The 20,989-nt window shown below is 48.3% G+C and overlaps 2 protein-coding genes across 2 annotated transcripts; one reads left to right on the top strand and one right to left on the bottom strand.

Annotated features, from left to right (window-relative positions):
• Positions 1-457: 457 nt before the first annotated feature.
• On the top strand, positions 458-6,831 carry CARD8 (caspase recruitment domain family member 8). The gene is made up of 9 exons (XM_068406449.1): positions 458-468; positions 788-1,008; positions 1,086-1,336; positions 2,919-3,053; positions 3,313-3,451; positions 4,024-4,077; positions 4,188-4,271; positions 5,092-5,361; positions 6,138-6,831. Exons 1-9 carry the CDS (start codon positions 458-460, stop codon positions 6,155-6,157), a joined length of 1,185 nt encoding a protein of 394 aa, XP_068262550.1. The 3' UTR covers positions 6,158-6,831.
• A 1,967-nt stretch (positions 6,832-8,798) lies between these two features.
• IL12A (interleukin 12A) lies at positions 8,799-11,862 on the bottom strand. Its single transcript, XM_068406444.1, has 5 exons — positions 11,614-11,862; positions 10,430-10,537; positions 10,295-10,336; positions 10,086-10,190; positions 8,799-8,990 (listed from the first exon to the last, which is right to left on the bottom strand). The coding sequence occupies exons 1-5, from the start codon at positions 11,860-11,862 to the stop codon at positions 8,799-8,801; spliced, it is 696 nt and encodes a 231-aa protein (XP_068262545.1).
• Positions 11,863-20,989: the final 9,127 nt, after the last annotated feature.

Raw genomic sequence — 20,989 nt, 5'->3', positions numbered from 1 at the left:
ATATGTATTTTTTTAAAATCTGTTTATAGGACCAGAAGGAGCAAGTGACCCCTAGGAGACTTTCTGGAGGACAACATGTGTATGTTTTTTTTTAATATAATGTGTATACGTTTATGTTGTTCTCATCAAGCTACTTCTCTCTTCAGTTCAAGTGGGAAAAAGACTAATTTGCTGCACAAATACATTTGGAGTTATAACAGATACCTCAAAAATCCTTAAAAATAAACAATTTAGAGCAGCTGCCCGTGCTGCCTGCAGGGCCTGGTCCAAGAAAGCTCTCGGGACGCCGTCCTGCCCACCTTGTCTTGCAGTAATTAACATCAGGCATATTTTAGTCCGGGCACACACGAGGGCTCTTGCCCTGCCTCACAGGGATGCTCGCCCTGACCTTGTGTTTGCCGTTGGATCCCAGCCTCGTGCTCCCTCTCTCTGGCTTGGGAGTTGTCATCGGTGTGTGATGTTGATGTTGTCAGTGTTGGCTCCGACATCGATGGGAGCTGGGCTGAGCCCTTTGTGTAAAAGCAGCTGCTTCGTTTGCAGGAAATGTTATGCAAATTGTTATTTTTCATGCACTGGCTGGGTCCTCCCGGCCAGTTTTTAACACTCCAGTGACAGTTTGAATACAGAGACCGGTGAAAAAAAATTATTGTGGCTTCTGTGCTATTCAGATAAGTGCTCTGCACTTGTTGGGAAGGGAGTTTCTCCGTTATCCCTTGCAAACCACATTTTTATGATATTTACTAGGCGGTGGGAACTGAACTAACGGGGTCCCTCTTGCCCATGGCAGGGTGCAGCTGGACGCAGAGGGGACGTACCAGTGCAGCCTCACGGGCTTGATTTTTGAGGTAACGGGGGCTGTGAAGATCACGTACACCCTCTTATCCTGGAGCAAATACGCCAGCCTCGTGGAAAAGCCGTGGATCGTGGGCGGCCCCCTCTTCGACGTGCGCTGCGACTCGGCCCCCGCGCTCACCTCCATCCAGTTCCCCCACTCCCTCTGCCTGGGCGGTGAGTGCCGGCCCCCGGCGCGGCGGGCGCGGGAGGCTGCGGGCCCCGCGGAGGCACTCAGCCCCGTGTCCCCACAGGTCATGGCGCGGGCATGGCCTTCAAGGTGCTGCACATCAAAGGCAAGGGCGCGGCCATCGAGCCCTCCGCCGACTACTCGGCCTCGCACGTGAAGTGGCTGGTGAGCTCGCTGTCGCCCGTGGGGCCGCTCCTCCAGAGCCAGGAGCCCGTGCAGTACCACGGCGCCGTCATCCTCTACAAAGTTGTCGACGAGCATCCCTCCTTGTCCTTCAGGGTCTACGTGGCTACCAACAACGACTCCTTTATAAAGGTATGGCTCGTGTCGGGGGCGTAGGGTGGCGTGATGGAAGTGCTGGCAGGGAGGGTTGTGGTGGTGCTATGTTGAGGATGGGGTGTGGCAAAGAGATGCTCTTCTCTCGTCCCAGCGTTTGCATGCAATAATAGTCTATATATTATATATATATTATATATATAAAAATATAAATTTATATTTTTATATATATTTTTATATATAAAATGAGAGTTCCATACTGAAAAGGTCTGCCAAGTTAGGATACGATATTTAAGGAATTACACTGCCCCACATGCTCACTCACAAGCTGCTATAGAAAAGAAATACAGAATCACGGAATCAGTCAGGTTGGAAGAGCCCTCTGGGATCATCGAGTCCAACCATTGCCCTGACACCACCATGGCAACTAGACCAGGGCACTAAGTGCCATGTCCAGTCTTTTCTTAAACACCTCCAGAGATGGTGACTCCACCACCTCCCTGGGCAGCCCCTTCCAATGGCTAATGACCCTTTCTGAGAAGAAATGCTTCCTAATGTCCAACCTGAACCTCCCCTGGCCAAGCTTGAGGCTGTGTCCTCTTGTCCTGTCGCTGGTTGCCTGGGAGAAGAGGCTGACTCCCACTGCACTACAACCTCCCTTCAGGTAGTTGTAGACTGCACTAAGGTCACCTCTGAGCCTCCTCTTCTCCAGGCTAAACACCCCCAGCTCCCTCAGCTGTTCCTCATAGGTCAGACCCTCCAGACCCTTCACCAGCTTGGTTGCCCTCCTCTGGACTCACTCCAACACCTCAACATCTCTCTTGAAGTGCGGGGCCCAGAACTGGACACAGGATTCAAGGTGCGGCCTCACCAGTGCTGAGTACAGAGGGACGATCCCTTCCCCAGACCGGCTGGCTACACTGTTCCTAATAGAGGCCAGGATGCCACTGGACTTCTTGGCCACCTGGGCACACTGCTGGCTCATGTTTAGCCGGCTGTCGATCAGCACCCCCAGGGCTCTTTCTAACCACTCTTCCCCCAGCCTGTAGTGCTGCAGGGGGTTGTTGTGGCCGAAGTGTAAGACCCAGCACTTATTCTTGTTGAACCTCATGCCGTTGGTCTCGGCCCATCTATCTAACCTGTCCAGATCCCTCTGTAGGGCCTTCCTACCCTCCAGCAGATCGACACTCCCACCCAGCTTGGTGTCATCTGCAAATTTACTGAGAGTGCACTCAGAATACATCAGAACCTTGTTTGCCACCAAAATCCGTGGAGCTCAGGATTTACACCTGAAAGGGCTTCTTGTCCTCTCACCCTACTACAATATGTAGGCAAACACTAGGAGAGGACAGCAACGAAAAACCTTCCTTTTATGTGGGTTGCACACCTCTTCTGTCTAATTTCACCCATGTAGCACGACAGCTGGAGATGTTTGTTTGCTGTGTTTTGAGGATGGTGTTTAGTGCACAGCTGTCTGTGAACTTTGCCATGTGGAACAGTTCATGGCCATTTCACAGAGCTGGGGACAAAGAAAAGCCCAAGGAGCCACATTAGCACAGGTTTTAAATATTAATTCCTTTACTGAGGCGAGTAACCTTTAAATCATATTTTTAAATTTTAGGATATCTCGAGAGCTGTAAAATATTCAAATAAGAAATTCATTAAAATTGACAAGCCCCCTGTCTGCCAGAAATTACTGCAGAAAGGAAAGAGGTACAGATTAGTTTGTGAGCCAGAAGCTGAAATAACTCCAGAGGTAAGTCCCTCACACGACCCTCATTTCGCGCATTGCAGCTGGATTAGAAACGTGATACAAAATGGCTTTTCCTGCCCTAGTATTAAGGGCGTTTGCCTCTTACAGCCCTAAAATTTTGGGATGAAATCCTGATGCCAAAGTCAACAGCCAAACTCTGGGGAGCTTGGAGTCGGGCTCAGATCTGGGCCAACAGCCACATACCTCCTCTGTAGTGTACATTTGGGTAAAGGTTTATTTTTAATGTATTTACATTTTATAGGAAATTGAATTTGTTGATGGATCTCTCTTGAAACTAAAAAGCTACATTGAAGTCTATTTGGAGAAACCCGACGACTTCACCTTGTCTTTGGTCGAGCTGGAGTCTGATGAGACTGTGTGGAAAGCAAAACTAAGAGAGAGTGAGTCTTTGGTCCTCCCATGACTGGGCTGTTCCTCCTGGAAAGATGCAGGAGTTGGGGTATAATTCAACCCTTAGATGCACCAATATTCCTGCTGTTAAAATAGCGAGGTTTGGAGCTGGGAGTGATAAAACACAAAGAGAAGAGCTCTGGGAGGTTACGTAGTGGATGTTACAGAATCAGTCAGGTTGGAAGAGCCCGCTGGGATCATCGAGTCCAACCATTGCCCTGACACCACCATGGCAACTAGACCATGGCACTAAGTGCCATGTCCAGTCTTTTCTTACACACCTCCAGAGATGGTGACTCCACCACCTCCCTGGGCAGCCCCTTCCAATGGCTAATGACCCTTGCTGAGAAGAAATGCTTCCTAATGTCCAACCTGAACCTCCCCTGGCCAAGCTTGAGGCTGTGTCCCCTTGTCCTATCGCTAGTTGCCTGGGAGAAGAGGCCGACTCCCACTCTGCTACAACCTCCCTTCAGGTAGCTGTAGACTGCACTAAGGTCACCTCTGAGCCTCCTCTTCTCCAGGCTCTTCTCACCTTTTGTTTTCTCTGAAAACTGTTTGCCAGGTGACTGGATACACTACGATCAGAACAAAAACGAGCAGAAAAGAAGCACAGTCAGTAAGTCACTTTGAAGATAAGTTGGCGTTGCTTATTTTCTGCGTACCTTGCTTGCTGTTGTAGCTCAAGTGGTGGGAAAGAAGTAACGTCACCTCTCACTTGCTTCTTAGGTGTCAAAAAACGGAAACCAACCCTCAGCATTTTGGAAGAAGACGAGCTCTGTAGCAAAAAGCAAAAGACCAGCAATACTGCAGGTAGAGCAATTGTGTATCACAGGGTTGGGGTTTTTTTGTATCCATCCCATGAATTAAACCTGAGCTTGCTTTTTTAAAGACTTCCACGAGTCTGAGCATGAAATATAGGAAGGGAAAGAGCTGCTTTTGTAGGTGCAGAATTTGTACCTACATTTGTATACTTTAGTACACTGCTTGTCAGTCATTGGGTAAGTAAATGGGGAAAAACCGCTAGGAAATTTGCTTTGTAAGGGTCAGCTAAAATGGTATTGTCTTCTAAGACTGGGAAAGAGTGGCTGTTTTTGACAGAAGTTTCCACTGCATGTCTCAAATTTTGCATTTATGATATCTCCTGAGCCATAACAGGCTGGGTTTTTCTGAAAAACGAGCAGCTCCCGTTTATTGTTGACGTGTGATGTCCTGATGGTCAGAAATGCTTGGTGTCTGGGAGCTCCCACTCAGAAACTGCTCCTTTACTAATAGTTACTTGGAAAAAATACAGAAGAAATAATGTTAGTTCAATAAATAATGGAAAAAAAAATCTCAAAATCTCTGGGTAACCCAACGGACCGTTCGTGCAGTTTTTCTACTAGATGAATAGCTGCTTTTAAATGGGAAAAAAATCCTTTATGGCAGCCAGCATGCAATTGGGTGTTGTCACGTTCATGACCTTCAGGTGTTTTTCTCCAGCGCTTGGCTCTGACCTTGCTGGATAATCTGAATAATAAGATCCCCTTCATCATACATCCCCTGGCCACGCACAGAACTGATAGCATCACTCAGTTACAAGTGTAATGGGAAGAGCAATGTTAAATCTGAGTTCTGTTCTGTGTCTTTTCAGATGGAATTGAAACAAAAAACTTAACTGACCAACAGCTGATGGTGATCGCGAAGTTGTTCGGTCGGCAGTGGAGAGAAATTGCCATTGAGTGTCTTGAGATGGAAATGAAGGACATTGAGCAGATTCAGGCAACGGAGGAAGAAGTTAATATGCAAAAATTCCTGCTGTTGAGCAAGTGGAGAGACAGAGAGCAAAGCAACGGGACGGCAGAAGCTTTGTACAGAAGTCTCCATGAGAAAGCATCCTATGAGATACTGCAAGCCCTGCAAGGTACCACCTTCCCATTCCATTTATTTAATTACATCAGTGTGTTTCAGATGTATTTTAAGAATTCGCATCAGAGAGTTTACCAGATACCTAGTACGTGTTTTACTGCGTAGGTCAAAATTGTCTCCCTTCTGGTATTAGTAATGACTTAATTTCTTGTGGCATTTTTATACTTCCCTTCAGAAACTGATATAAAATGAGTAATATTTTTGCACTGACAGTGTTGAGAGTACTCTCAGCATGACCTACACATCACGGCCAAACCAGTCAGTGTCATATACCCAAACCAATTCTTGGCTTTCTCAGGGAGTCCAGAGAAGAGGTGTTTGGGTCTTTTCTGTATTTTAGGAACAGTTAATTAGCACCTTCCCCTGATGGATGAGTTAGCAGTTCGTTCCCACAGACCCATGTGTGTGTATGTATTTCCTTACTGCCCATGGGTGCTCCCACTCATTTCTTGGGTGACTCCTTACATTCAGTTCACCCTGCGCCTACCCAAGTTGTTCAGTGGGCTGAGAACTCGGCCAGCCAAGGGGAACTTTTCTCAAAACTGAAATATCTTTTCTGAAACAGGCAAAGCTTTGCTCTTCCTGAACTCAGCCTGGCTTCCAAGGGTGGGGAGCTGCTCGTGCTCCCTTGCTCCTCTGACCCTCACAAACCTCTCTGTGCCACAGCCTTGCGCTCTCTCGTAGGCTTTTAATTCTTATTCCACTTGAATATTGCAGGAACTTGCAGAGATCAGATAACCTGTGTGTGTTTGTGCGTGTCCCTTTCCCCAGGGTTCTCGGCTCGGTGCTGAGCTGGTGAAGCCGCAGACAGAAGGAGCGTGGGGGGAACTTCCCCAGCCGCTTCCCTGGGATCTCAGTGAGATTCGGGAAGGAAGATGCAAGGCATCATCGCCCAGCAGGAAGTTCAGGCAGGATCTTCGTGAGAAATGTGAACGAAATTTTGTGTGGATATAGGCACACGTGAGACTCTCGGGAGCAATCGGGTGGATCCCGGCGTCACCACTGGGAGCACTGGGCTTGACCTACGGGGAAACCCAACACTGCCAACACACTGTCTCATTTGAGCCAGTCCTAAAAGACATGAACACTGGGGGAAACCACTTAACCTTGTTCAGGTATACGGTCGTTATCTGGAAACATTTTTATTTACATCAGGGAAAGACAGGGAGAAAAGTTATGCAGAAACTTTCATCCCCTTAAAAAAAATATTGAACTGCCAAAATCATGAGGTACATTGTATTTCTTACAGATACCCAGGATCAGGGAAGAATAATCCTAAACTTGCAGATCAATTCCTTTGCGTAATCACTGTATATATACATAATTACTGTATATACTCGTGTACATTCAGTCCTTGTTAAGCTGTGGTTCTGTTTTCTAAAAACCCGGAGACTGGTTTCACGGGAGCACCACTATGAACTCCAGGCAGCTTTGAATTTTCCCTGGGAATTTCTTCTTCACCTTTCTCTGTACAGTCTGTCTCAGTTTTTATGAGATAATTTTTATGTTGTATAATTTTTTTTTTGTATTATAAACTTTTTATACTTTTTTTTTTTACTTGGTTAATTGTAACTTGAATAGAATTAGGTGCTTAAAAAAAAGGGGAGAAGCCAAAATCTCTGCGAAGGCTGTTACTCTGTAGGCAATGCGGGTACTACAGAATTGGAAAAGATTCTTTTGAGCATCTTCCTCTGCGTATGTTTATGAAAGAAAAAGCATACTTTTAAAAAATAAGGATTAAAAAGGAAACATTTACACTATTTCCATATGATTTTTGATTTTTTTTTTTATTTTAGCTATTGGATGAAACGTTGCAAGGCTGTTGTATGTTGTGGGCCATCTTTCCAAGCCTTGATGCTCCACTGCTACGTACATCCTTAGGGGTGGCCGAGGGCAAGGGCTGTGTGGGTGCCCAGGACCTTCTGCCTGTGGGGCATTTAGAGGGGGAAAAAAGCCATGGGAGGCAGGGAGGCTTGTGCTCTTCTCCCTTGGACAAGTGGGGAGAAATTGCCATCAGGGACCTTTAAGATATCCCATAAAAAAACAAAGCTCTAACAGGACCCTCTGGGCAGAGCAGAAATCAGTAGATCTAAGCTGGAAATAAGATGCTTATTTGTAATAATGAGGGTAACTGGGTAGCGTAGCAGATGGTTGAAAGAGGTTATAAGGTCTTCAACCTCCAGGTTCTTTAAATCAAAATCAAGAAGCTTTTATAAAAAAGATATATTGTATTTCTGTGGTCTTCAGTTTGGCTTTGTCCAGCTCTTGCAGGCAGAAGGGATTAAAGCATCACAGTTGCGTCACACCACCAAAGCACGAGGTTGCTCTTACCTTACAACTTGGTGTACGTTGTGGGTGGTCTGTTGGAGTAGGGACCATGGCTCTAGTTCAGGTGGTGGGAGTTCACAAGATCCCATTTTACGGGCCGGTGTGGTGTGGAGGTAACGCCAGCGCTTGGGGAAGTGGGGAGAGGATGGGGACGGCAGCTAGAAGGGCTGGGGGTCCCACCCAAGACCCACTCTTGTCTTTACACAAGAGGTTGTTTTTAGTCTTAAACCTAGTAATTTCACCTAACTTCCAATTACATTTCACAGAATCAATCAGGTTGGAAGAGCCCTCTGGGCTCATCGAGTCCAACCATTGCCCTGACACCACCATGGCAACTAGACCAGGGCACTAAGTGCCATGTCCAGGCTTTTCTTAAACCCCTCCAGAGATGGTGACTCCACCACCTCCCTGGGCAGCCCCTTCCAATGGCTAATGACCCTTGCTGAGAAGAAATGCTTCCTAATGTCCAACCTGACCCTCCCCTGGTGAAGCTTGAGGCTATTTCACCCCAGAAACTGTGTAACTGGCTGGAAACTCACTGTAAATGAGGGTGAAACCACGTGGGTTGCTTTGAGCTCTGAGTCTGAGAGAAAATCCACCAGAAATATGTCTGATGTAAGTAACAAGACAAACAGGATTTTAAAATATGATACCAGTGCTGAATGTTACTGTGGTGTACAGTCACATGCCAGCAATATTCAAAGTATTTAAAAGTATTCATATTATACCTCAAGGAAGAAAAAAAAGTCACCATATTTTTTATGCAAACTTTAATTTTATTAGGCAATAAATAGAATAAATAAGGAGTATAATCATAAATAAATTGATTATTATAAATACGTTTCAATTTCTGAAAATTGCAGCTGAATAAATACAACAGTTAAATGACAGTTGAGAACATTTTGGTACTATGATGTAGCTTATTTTCTAGAAATTTAGAAGTTTAACGTGGTAGCTTAAAAGGCACTGACAACAGCTCGCTAAAACACGATTTATAAGAAACTCTGGGAAATATGATGTGGTCGGTTCCCAAAAAGCCCCCAACCACCTTGCAGGGTATTGACCCTACTAATTTTTTTTCTTCAAAACATCCTTTGGTCAAATTTACCCCCCAAGGGCTGGAGGGCTGGGCGCTCCCAGCGAGCTCTCCGGAGAGGTCAGGTAGTTCATCATCCTGTTGATGGTGACGGTGCGGATTTGGAAGGCGTGAAGGACGCCGCAGAGCCTCATCCTCTCCTTGAAGGAGGTCAGCCCCGCGCCCGCCGGTGCCTGCGGCACGGTCCCGCTCTTCAGGGCCTGCGAAGAGGTAGGGGCATCACAAACTGTCACCAGAAAGGGGCTAAAACTAAAAGCTCTCTAGATGCCCAGGGAGGTGGTGGAGTCACCATCTCTGGAGGGGTTCAAGAAAAGCCTGGACATGGCACTTAGTGCCCTGGTCTAGTTGCCATGGTGGTGTCAGGGCAATGGTTGGACTCGATGAGCCCAGAGGGCTCTTCCAACCTCATTGATTCTGTGATTCTGTGATTTTTTTCATCCTCTGAGTGATAAATGACAAGCCTGAGAAATAAGAATGTATTCTCATAAATGAAAACTTTGAAATATTTAATGATATCATTAATAGGCTTAGGATAAAATTTGAAATATTTAATGATATAATTAATAGACTTAGGATGCGCAGCTGTGCTTTCCTTGAGGCAAAAACATCCATTCATGCAAAAGGCTCTTTCTGCCCAGGAATAAAGACGCTTTTTTAATACTAAGCCTATGTCCGGCTTTGTCTAGTGACCCCTTAGACTGGGCTTGTCTTCCCGTGGCCAGAATCTCCAGGCTATTGGGAGTTGCTGTGTCAATACAAAGGCAATTAACTTTTTTTTTTTTTTAAAATTAGCTTTTGTTAAACAAACAAGCTTTTAACAGCTATTCCCTCTACTCATGAATAATATTTATCAAAGTTCTGTACACCCTATGTCATATTCAGCGTACCAGGTGTATTATATTTCAGTGTTTGTAAGAGAAATAGAGCTATGTCCCTTTTACTCGCATCTTTTACTCTATTTTTGAGTTCTTGGCAGCTCTGTAGGAAATCTACAGGATTTTTCAGGCAGAAAATCCTGTACCCCATGGCCTTGCGAGAGCGGAGCAGTGTGGAAGGAGGAGGATGTATGGCTGAGGAGCTGCACATCTCAGTCCCCACACGTTGACCATATCAGCAAGGCAAAGACATGAAGTGTGACATAAGCATCAAGTCCCTTCTAGGAAAAACGGTAACAGACAATTTTTTAAATTATCAGATTGAAGGAAAGTCACTGTTTGACTGCAGAATGGATCACATTGGATTAAAAACTGTTTTATGACAGAAATACCAGAAAGGAAGGAGACAGCAATACTTACTTTCATCATTTCATCAATAGTTGCCAGCACCTTTTGATCACTGAAGCTCTTCAGCTCTGCCCTGTAGGCGTGCAGATCCTCGTAGATGCCCTGCAGGCATTTACTCTGCCAAAGTCAGAATTATTAGGAAATGTGGGAATCTGTTGTTAAGTGCTTTAAACATACGCCAAGCAAAAGAAATGGGTTCTTCTGGGAAACTGGCGATTTACCGTATCAAGAGTAGATCTTTCCAGTGCTGGACAGTTTCCAGTCTGCAAATTAAAGAAGAAATGAGACACGGTGATTTTGTGGAAGTGTGAATTATACGGAAAATATGATGCTGGAACTTGATAATTTTTTTTTACCCCTGGATCCTCAGCTGTGCAAGCTTTTATGGTGTTGATTTGATTCTTAGTAATATCTTCAAGATCAACCTCTTCAAGGGTACATTCAAATCCCAGGGTGCCGAGCTCCTGGGGTAAAAAGGGAATGAAAAAGGGTTATTGTCTCAGCTGCACAGTACCATGTATACATGGATATATGTAAATACACACATTTGTAAGGGATGTGTCACAGCTGTCTGTGCTGAATCCTAGGAATGAGGTTGTGTGAGGATTGTGGTTAAATACAAAAGACAGCAAATAGAGTAAGAGACTGAAAGGGGCGGTTGTGCTTAATGGGAATAAGCTCAGGCTTTGCACAGATTTTTTTTATATGCTGTTGCAAGTTGCAGCTTCCGTTACTTTAAATTATCCTCTCAGACGTCAAATCTGTTGAGAACTTTGTGTCACTGTAGTTTCAGATGTAAAGTATTTCTTAGAAAGTGAAAAATAACTACTACCATCCGTGTAGACATTGAACAGCGCTCACTGACCCACTGCAAGCGGGGATCAATGCGCCTATTCAGTGGTGGGGGGTTTTTTGCAGTTCTGTGAGATGAAGCTTGCAACACTAGCAGGGAGTTTTAGCAAAAAGCAAAAAAAATAGCCTCAGCAACCCATTGGCCCCTGCCCAGGTACCATCACCGCCTGCCTGGGTACCATCACTGCCCCATCACTGCCTGGCCAGGTACACTCACCAACCCATCACTGCCCACCTGGGCACCATCACTGCCCTCCTAGGTACCCTCACCAACCCATCACCACCCTCTCAGGTACCCTCACTGCCCTCCCGGGTACCCTCACCAACCTGTCACTGCCCACCTGGGTACCCTCATCAATTCATCACCACCCTCCCAGGTACCATCACCGCCTGCCTGGGTACCATTGCTGCACCATCACTGCCCACCTGGTACCTCCACCAACCCATCACCGCCCACCTGGGCACCATCACTGCCTGCCTGGTACCCTCACCAACCCATCACCACCCCCCCCAGGTACCATCACCACCTGCCTGGGTACCATCGCTGCCCCATCACCTCCCTCCTGGGTACCCCCACCACCCCATCACCACCCTCCCAGGTACTGCCCTCCCGCGTACCCTCACTGTCCCACCGCCACCTGCCCACGTCCCCTCACCATCTCCTCGCCCCCCCCGTCCCCTGTCAGACCTTGACCCGCTGCAGGGAGGCGTTGGCGGCCGCCAGCAGCTCCCGGGAGCGGCTCAGCCCGTCGGCGAGGCGGTGGCGGAGGAGCAGCGGCGGCGGCGGCAGCGCCCGGGCGGGGGGCGGCAGGGCCAGCGCCAGGCAGAGCGCGGGCAGCAGCGCCCGGGGCCCTGCCCGCGGCCTGCACCGCCGGGGCCTGGCGCTACGCGGCGCCGCCCGCCCGCCGCTGCCCGCGGAGCCGTCGCGCTGCGCCATGCCACTGCCCCGGGAGCCGTGCCGGGACCGGCGGGGACGCGCCGGCTCTTATAGGGGCGGTGGGAGCGGGGGTTCCCCCTCTCCTCCTCCCCTTCCCTCTCCGGGGGCCGCGGGGCCGGGGCAGCCCCCGCTCCTCATCCCGAGAGCGGCGGGGCCGGGAATCCCGGCACGTCGGGGCGGGCGGCCCCGGGGTCGGTGCCAGCGCCCGAGGGTGCTGCGGGGGCACTGGGGGAGGGTGGAAGTCCCTGGTCCAGGGCCGTTGGCTTTGCCCACAGCGTGCAGCGAGCTCGTGGGGAGATAAGAGTTACTTAAAGTGTGTTGGGGAGTGTTGGTGTGCGGGAGGGCAGGAGGCTGCAGAGGGGTCTGGGCGGGCTGGGTCCGTGGATCAAGGCCACCGTGAGAGGTTCAACAAGGACTGGAGCATCTCTCTTATGAGGAGAGGCTGAGGGAGCTGGAGAAGAGGCTGTTCAGCTTGGAGAAGAGCAGACTGAGAGGGGATCTTATCAACACTTACAAATACCTTAGGGGTGGGTGTCAAGAGGAGGGGACAAGACTCTTCTCAGTGGTGCCCAGTGACAGGACAAGGGGCAACGGGGACAAGCTGAAACATGGGAAGTTCCATCTGAATATGAGGAAAAACTTCTTTACTTTGAAGGTGCCAGAGCCCTGGCACAGGCTGCCCAGGGAGGGTGGGGAGTCTCCTTCTCTGGAGATATTCAAATCCGCCTGGACGCGACCCTGTGCAACGTGCTCTGAGTGACCCTGCTTTGGCAGGGGGTTGGACTAGATGATCTCCAGAGGTGCCTTCCAACCCTTAACCATTCTGTGATTCTGTGAAGGCCAAGTGCCGGGTCCTGCACTTGGGGCACAATAACCCCACGCACCACTACAGGCTGGGGGAAGAGTGGCTGGAAAGTGCCTGGTGGGAAAGGACCTGGGGGTGGTGGTCGATGGTGGCTGTGTGCCCAGGTGGCCAGCAGTGTGCTCAGGTGGCCAAGAAGGCCACCAGCATCCTGGTTTGTATCAGCACTAGTGTGGCCAGCAGGACTAGGGCAGGGACCATCCCCCTGGACTTGGCACTGGTAAGGCTGCACCTCAAATCCTAGGTACAGTTTTGGGCCCCTCACTACCAGAAAGACATTGAGGTGCTGGAGCGAGTTCAGAGAAGGATAACGAAGATGGTGAAGGGTCTGGAGCACAAGTGTGATGGGGAGCGCCTGAGGGAACTGGGGGTGTTTAGCCTGGAGAAAAGGAGGCTGAGGGGGGAGACCTTATTGCTCTCTACAACTACCTGAAAGGAGGGCGTAGCGAGGTGGGGATCAGTCTCTTCTCCCAGGTAACAAGTGACAGGACGAGAGGAAACAGCCTCAAGTTGCGCCAGGGGAGGTTTAGATTGGAGATCAGGGACAATTTCTTCCCCGAAAGGATTGTCAAGCACTGGCACAGGCTGCCCAGGGCAGTGGTGGAGTCCCCATCCCTGGAGGGATTTAAAAGCCGTGTAGATGTGGTGCTGAGGGACATGGGTTAGTGGTGGCCTTGGCAGTGCTGGGTTAACGGTTGGACTCGATGATCTTAAAAGTCCTTTCCAACCAAAAGGATTCTGTGTGCATGGTACATAGATAAGTCTTTTCCATTTCCATTCTTTATTATTAAAAACTATAATAGTGAGATGTCATTAATGAATATTTATGAAAACCTGCCTGGAAACTTGCTTTTTCCTGATGTATTGGGTATAATTGCCAAATATTTCAATGTTAGTTCATATTGCACGTGGACGATCTTAGCCTGGCCAAAAGGCTGGAGAAAACTTTTTTATCCATCAGCTCTGCCATGAAGTCAGTGGGAGTTTTGCTGTTAACTTGGAAGGGAGCAGGATGAATCAAGAGTTTTATATTGCATTTTCAGATTCTTTTTATTTTAATTGACATCTTGTTTCCCATAAGAAGGTTGTGATGTGTCTAGAGACTGACTTTGCTAGAACACCAGCGCTGCATAATTTTCCAATTCCGCTGTGTGTTTTCCATTGCTGCACCAGTCATTAGGCTGTGGCCTGTGGTTTTAATCTTGTGTAGGAGACTTTTTTGTCTTTCTGACACAGAAGTGAAAGAGATCTTCGGGATATGCTTGCGTGCGTGTTCTTGGAAAGGCACCAGTTCAGCTTTCCAGGTTTCTTTGCCCAGTGCTCAGTCACAGCGTTGCCCTCAGCAGCAGGGCATGAGGGCTCTCTTCAGGTGGGGCGCTGACACACGAGTTGGACAAGCAACTTCTTGTTCATGGCATTCCTGTGCTGCACTGAGGCATATCACAGAATCAACCAGGTTGGAAGAGCCCTCTGGGATCATCGAGTCCAACCATTGCCCTGACACCACCATGTCAACTAAACCATGTCACTAAGTGCCATGTCCAGTCTTTTCTTAAACCCCTCCAGAGATGGTGACTCCACCACCTCCCTGGGCAGCCCCTTCCAATGGCTAATGACCCTTGCTGAGAAGAAATGCTTCCTAATGTCCAACCTGAACCTCCCCTGGCGAAGCTTGAGGCTGTGTCCTCTTGTCCTAGCGCTAGTTGCCTGGGAGAAGAGGCCGACTCCCACTGCGCTACAACCTCCCTTCAGGTAGTTGTAGACTGCACTAAGGTCACCTCGGAGCCTCCTCTTCTCCAGGCTAAACACCCCCAGCTCCCTCAGCCGTTCCTCGTAGGTCAGACCCTCCAGACCCTTCACCAGCTTGGTCGCCCTCCTCTGGACTCACTCCAACTAATATCCTGGGATATTAGTTAGAGTTTTGTCTGAAAGAGGGAATATTTAGTTCAAACACCCCCAGAGGTCTCTGATTGCAGCTGCTATTGGATGGGCATTGTGCACAGAACGGTTATCTCCAGTGAAACTGTGCGTGGAGGTGCCTCTTCTCCATAGTCTCACGGGCCAGGAGAGAGGACTTCCCTTCTTGCTGCTGAGTCCCAGCTCCTGGAGGGATTTCGTTGTGACCCGCGGCAGTGAGGTGGGGGAAAATCTGGGGCTAGAGGGTATCTAGTATGTGCTACTGGAAGCTGGCTGGGATGGCAAGGGCATCTTCCCAGGGGACTTCACCTCCAAAGGGCCCCCAGCAGCCTCAGCGGGGGGGGGACTGAAAAATACAGGATACACAAGTAGGACAGCCACGCAAGGAGGGCACTTCTGATTCCCTTTTATGCAAAACCTTGAGCTATATTTTGCTTTCTTCATGCAACTTCTGTCTCTTATAATATATGGCTCACAGCTAATGTGCAAGGAACGTCCTGTTGTTGGATGGGTGTTTCCAAAGCAGAAATGCTTTCTTGGACATCTAATATTAATATTATTTTGGGGAGTCAGACAATAATATTTTCTATGTCAGCAGCATCCAAAAGTGAACAGCGAGTTCTTCTGAATTTGAAAAATCCATGTCCTTTTTATTGCATCTTGTGTCATGATCTCAGGTACCCATCACATCAGGCAAACGAAGGGTCATACAGGTGGAGTATAATCCACGATGTATTTGTTGTTAAAGCAACAAAGATAGGGATATATCATGTATGCATATGGTGCAGTAATTGCTTACCGTAGTCTGTTAAAACTGTTAGAAGATGTATGATTTTACATGAGAAAATGTAATTCCACTGGCTTTATTTCAACCATAAATTGCTCTTGCTGAAATTAACCTCCAGAGAAAAATAAGAACCATCCTGGGTCTAGCTGTAAAACTGTAACATTATTGTAGTCGAAACTGGGTGAAACTCTGTTCTTGGCTACGCTGCACTCAACTGAAACAATACTTTAAAATCCTATTTGAAAAAGAAAGGAAAAACGATAATAATAAAGAAACCCAATTAGAAAAAACCCAAACCCCCTCAGTCCAGTTTAGTTTTGAGGACTGTATGGGCGAGTGATGACAAATAGGATCTTCTCCAGCCACATTGTTCTAAAAAACTGGGAAGTTCCTGGAAATATGTGCTGACACAAGGCGCTGCGGTGCCAACCCTTTGTTTCAGTCTTGACTGCCTTCTCTCCTCTTACCAATAGCAATGTCACTTTGTCTTCATGCTTGCCCTTTGTCCAAACTAAGAGAAGACCACCTTACTTTCAGAGCAAGCTACATCGGAAGAGCCATGACCATCACACGCCATCCCCTCCATCGTCAGCTCTGCGCAGAAATTGGGGGCTGAAATGGGGGTGAGGGATATTTCCTAACCGGGTCTCTGGTGGTGTGGTGCTACTTCTGGTTACTTGTGGTGTTACTTGTGGTGCTGAGGGACATGGATTAGTGGTGGACTTGGCAGTGCTGGGTTAACAGTTGGACTCGATGATCCTAGAGGTCCTTTCCAACCAAAACAATGCTATGATTCTCCTGTAAACTGTCCAATTACATGGAATTACAGAACTGTGTCCAGTTCTGGGCCCCGCACTTCAAGAAAGATGTTGAGGTGTTGGAGCAAGACCAGAGGAGGGCGACCAAGCTGGTGAAGGGTCTGGAGGGTCTGACCTCCGAGGAACGGCTGAGGGAGCTGGGGGTGTTTAGCCTGGAGAAGAGGAGGCTCAGAGGTGACCTTAGTGCAGTCTACAGCTACCTGAAGGGAGGCTGTAGTGAAGTGGGAGTCGGCCTCTTCTCCCAGGCAACCAGCGATAGGACAAGAGGACACAGCCTCAAGCTTTGCCAGGGGAGGTTCAGGTTGGACATTAGGAAGCATTTCTTCTCAGCAGGGGTCATTAGCCATTGGAAGGGGCTGCCCAGGGAGGTGGTGGAGTCACCATCTCTGGAGGGGTTTAAGAAAAGCCTGGACATGGCACTTAGTGCCCTGGTCTAGTTGCCATGGTGGTGTCAGGGCAATGGTTGGACTCGATGATCCCAGAGGGCTCTTCCAACCTCATTGATTCTGTGATTCTGTGATTCTGTGATCTTCTTCATTAGCAGACCAGCTCCCAAACCCTTCGTGAAGGTCACGTAGCAACTTCTAACGTATCTTCAATGGGAGGAGCTGGGTTATTTGTAGGAGAGTCCTAGTCCCCTTAACTACAATTATATATATTTATGCAATAATTTTTATATATATATAATGATGCAATCATTATATATATAAAAAAATTAAAGCTGCAGTATGATCATATCACAGCTAAGCCAATATTTAATTGTAGATAATTACTACATAAAAAGAACTGCAAAATGTTGTGTGGAATAAGATTTCTGGATGGTTCAGTAAACAAAACTAATTTTTATACTATTTACCTCTCTCAGAACATATGGCGGATCGATCAAGGATCATTTTTTTTGCTCCTGGATAATTTTTGTGGAAGATGCAGGGTCAGACAGCTCACCAAAACAGCCTCACTGACAGACGTGTTGCTTCTGATTTACGTTGGGAACTGACGCCTCCATAAAGCAGAGACTCGAAAGAAACTTGCCTGGTGTTTTTTTGGCTGTTGGTGCTTATTCATTGAGGAATCCCCTGAACTACGTAACCCTAAGCATGTGCTTATGCTGCTGTTTCATTGATATATAATTAAATGTTATTTCTGAGGCCAAGCAGCTTTCCTGGGCGGGCAGCCAGGGCACTGCAGCCCATAAAATCCCGTGTCGATCACCTGCATCCCTTGGCTCTTCTCTCTTCCAGCCACCGCCGGAGTGGCTCCAATCCACGTGCCAGGGCACGGCCTTTTCTGGGAAGGGGATGGAGCTGGTGATGACCCCTGGGTCCCTAAAAAGCACTCGGGTATTTCGAATGGTTGGGTTTTGGGCAGGTGACTTACACTGAAATGGGAGGATTGTTTGAAGAGCATCCTAGAACACAGGGAGAAGGGAAGGCTTTTTTTCTGACTTGTGTATACCACGAGTTATGCTTTTTTTTATCCCAAATCTTTTTCATTTGGATCTAGGAGCTGATTTTTTACCCCATCATCAACTGGCTGCATTTACTGCAAGGTTAACTGCAGAGCTTTCTGTTAAAGGACCATCAACACCAAGCTCAGCGCTGTCACTAAGGGATTGCCCTGCTCAGCTTGGGATGCTTCACAGAAAAATGAGAGAGGTGGGTGAGATCCAAGAGCCCTTACCCACAGAAACAGGGTTGGGGATGTCAGTAAAACCCTCCATCAGCCCTGTAGGTTTCGCTTTAAAGTTTTATGACATTAATAGAAATAAAAACCTCCTGCAAGGACCTTCAGAGGGTTGGATGGTGCTGCAGAGCGGAGGGGCGGGTGCCATAGGTAAGGGCACCATGTCGGTCCCCTGGTCCCTCCATCAGAGCATGGAGCAGTGGTGCCTCTCCTGCCCATCACCCTGGGACCCCCCCGAGATCCTCCTTTGTCTCCGTGTCTCCTCTGCCCCCCACAGCCCTGAAAAGCCCCGTGTGAGTGGTGCCAGCGGTGCCTGTGGTTTCGTGTGCGGGGAGGGAGCCCTGCACAGCTCCCACCACTTTCCATGGCCCCTCTTTCGCTTTCGGGTTCCACCCACTGCAGCATTTCTCATCTTCAGGATGGGTTTGTTTTCCTATTCTTTCGTCCATTCCTTTTACAGTCTGTTTGTGGGTGCAAAAGCTCTCGCGGGTCCAGGTGCTGGGCTCTGACCTGACAGCAGGCAGGAGGTCAGCGCTGATGGAGGAAAGGTCTGGCTGCAGCTTTGCTCTTCTTGCTGCGTTTGCATCCACCGTCAGCACTGGAGATCCACACGAAACCACACAATTCCCTTTTTTCATGCAGTTGTAGCTATTTCACTTTTCTTTTGAAGGGCTGTTTCTTCCCCAAACGTGCTGTCGCCAGGAAGCGGAGGGGTGGGTGGGCACAGTGGTGACCAGGCTCTGCTGCCTGGCTTCCATGGCAATTGCTCTGTCCACAGTAGAGGATCCCAGTTTGGCATCAAATACTGAAAGTTATAAACCAGAAGCCGTGATGGCTCAGAGCCTTTTGCACCACCAAGAACTGGGATCATTTTGCATGGATCCTTTTTTTTCCCCCTCCACAGTCAAGAGGCTTGAAAAATTTTAAATAATATTTTACCACTAAGAAGGAGCTGATGGTTGAGGTAAGTGAAGAGGGAAGGTCTAATCCTACCACGTGGGACCCAGGAAAGCTTTAGCACGAGACGTGGTACTCGCTGGCAAAGCTTCGCTGCCGGTGGCCCTGCCTGGTGTGCAGGATGTCCCCGGTCCCCTCCGGGGCAGCGGGGGAGGACGAAGGGTCCCCCACACCCTTCGTAAAGCTTTGCTTTACGATAAGAAGGAAGAGAAACTGCGGGAGCGGGTGGAGGCTTCTGCAGGGAAGCGAGTGTGGCCCGTAACCCCCCCGCAATGGCTTTTCCTTGGGGATGCCCTCTGCAAAGCTGAGCCTCCCTCGGGGTGCACAAGGACGGGTTGGCTTTAAAGAGGCAAAAACCAGCTCCCTGGGAGGAAGCATCTGGCTCTAGAGCATGCCTCTGGTCCCAAGGGCTGCTGTAACGTCAGTGGGATGTTGTCTCAGACATCAGAATGATATTATTCTTCTTTAATGCAACTTTTCGCGCTTTTCAAGCACAGGTGAGTTTAGAATGGAGAGACAGCCTTTAAAAAAAAAATCAGGAAACATTATTTTGAGAAACCAGGTAAGGAAAAGCAAGCAGATTTTTTTTTTTTTTTTCCCCCCTGATGTCAGGGTCTGGCTCAGGGATGGTGTGTCGAAGGGGAGTGCGATAGGGACCGGCCGTGGCATGCATTTGCAGCCATTTACACCAGCTCTGCAGCCTGCCTTCATTTCCCCCCCATGCTGTCAATTATGTACGTGTTTGCTGAGCATCCACTGACCTCCAGAAGCAGCATCACCACAGGCAGCAGCGAACGTGTTGGAGGGAGTCCAGAGGAGGGCGACCAAGCTGGGGAAGGGTCTGGAGGGTCTGACCTATGAGGAACGGCTGAGGGAGCTGGGGGTGTTTAGCCTGGAGAAGAGGAGGCTCAGAGGTGACCTTAGTGCAGTCTACAACTACCTGAAGGGAGGTTGTAGCGCAGTGGGAGTTGGCCTCTTCTCCCAGGCAACCAGCGATAGGACAAGAGGACACAGCCTCAAGCTTGGCCAGGGGAGGTTCAGGTTGGACATTAGGAAGCATTTCTTCTCAGAAGGGGTCGTTAACATTGGAAGGGGCTGCCCAGGGAGGTGGTGGAGTCACCATCTCTGGAGGGGTTTAAGAAAAGACTGGACATGGCACTTAGTGCCCTGGTCTAGTTGCCATGGTGGTGTCAGGGCAATGGTTGGACTCGATGATCCCAGAGGGCTCTTCCAACCTGATTGATTCTGTGATGATTTGTTCAGTCATAGGTCAGGATTATACAAAGGAGCTTTGAGAACAATATTCATGGATTGTGAAATTCAGATAGACTCACCTGTGTTTATTCAGATAGACTTTTATTAATTATTCTATTAATTCTATTTCATCTCTATTGATTCTTATTTGCTTAATTCATGAGACCTTCTACAACAACTACATGAAAATTTCTACAACAGAAGAAAAAAAACATTACCTCACAGCTCAGAAATCTCTGCTGCCAGCAAATATTTGCTGTTAGACCATTAAAACACAGGGAAAGTGAGAGAGAGAGGGCAAAACACTCCTGCATGACTCTTGATTCCATCCCGGGCTAGGTCAGTTCTTCTGTTAACAATTTTGGATGCTCTCCAGAAATGAAATGTACTTTCTTCAATGAAATAAAAAGGTGGAAATTAGACATTGGAATGGGCTGCCCAGGGAGGTGGTGGAGTCACCATCTCTGGAGGGGTTTAAGAAAAGCCTGGACATGGCACTTAGTGCCCTGGTCTAGTTGCCATGGTGGTGTCAGGGCAATGGTTGGACTCGATGATCTCAGAGGGCTCTTCCAACCTGAGTGATTGATTCTGTGATTCTGTGTTAATGATGTCAATGTTTTCTCCAAATGAACACTTTTTCCCCACAGTTATGGGCAAGGGGAACCAGGCACAGGAGCTGCGTCAGGTACCCAATGGCTGGGTGCCTAATCCTTGTCACCGTGATGGAGCAGTGGCCACTGTCATAACAGAAGCTGCTTATTACTGTCCCTGCTGAGCTCATTCCCCCCTCCCCCCCCCCTCAAAGGAGCCTTCTGACTGAGAGCCCTTTCAGTCACCTGCGGGGAATTC

The sequence above is a fragment of the Nyctibius grandis genome, chromosome 8 (genome assembly GCF_013368605.1).
Source record: "Nyctibius grandis isolate bNycGra1 chromosome 8, bNycGra1.pri, whole genome shotgun sequence".
NCBI classification, from domain to species: Eukaryota; Metazoa; Chordata; class Aves; order Nyctibiiformes; family Nyctibiidae; genus Nyctibius; species Nyctibius grandis.
This window is presented reverse-complemented; position numbering and strand designations above follow the sequence as displayed.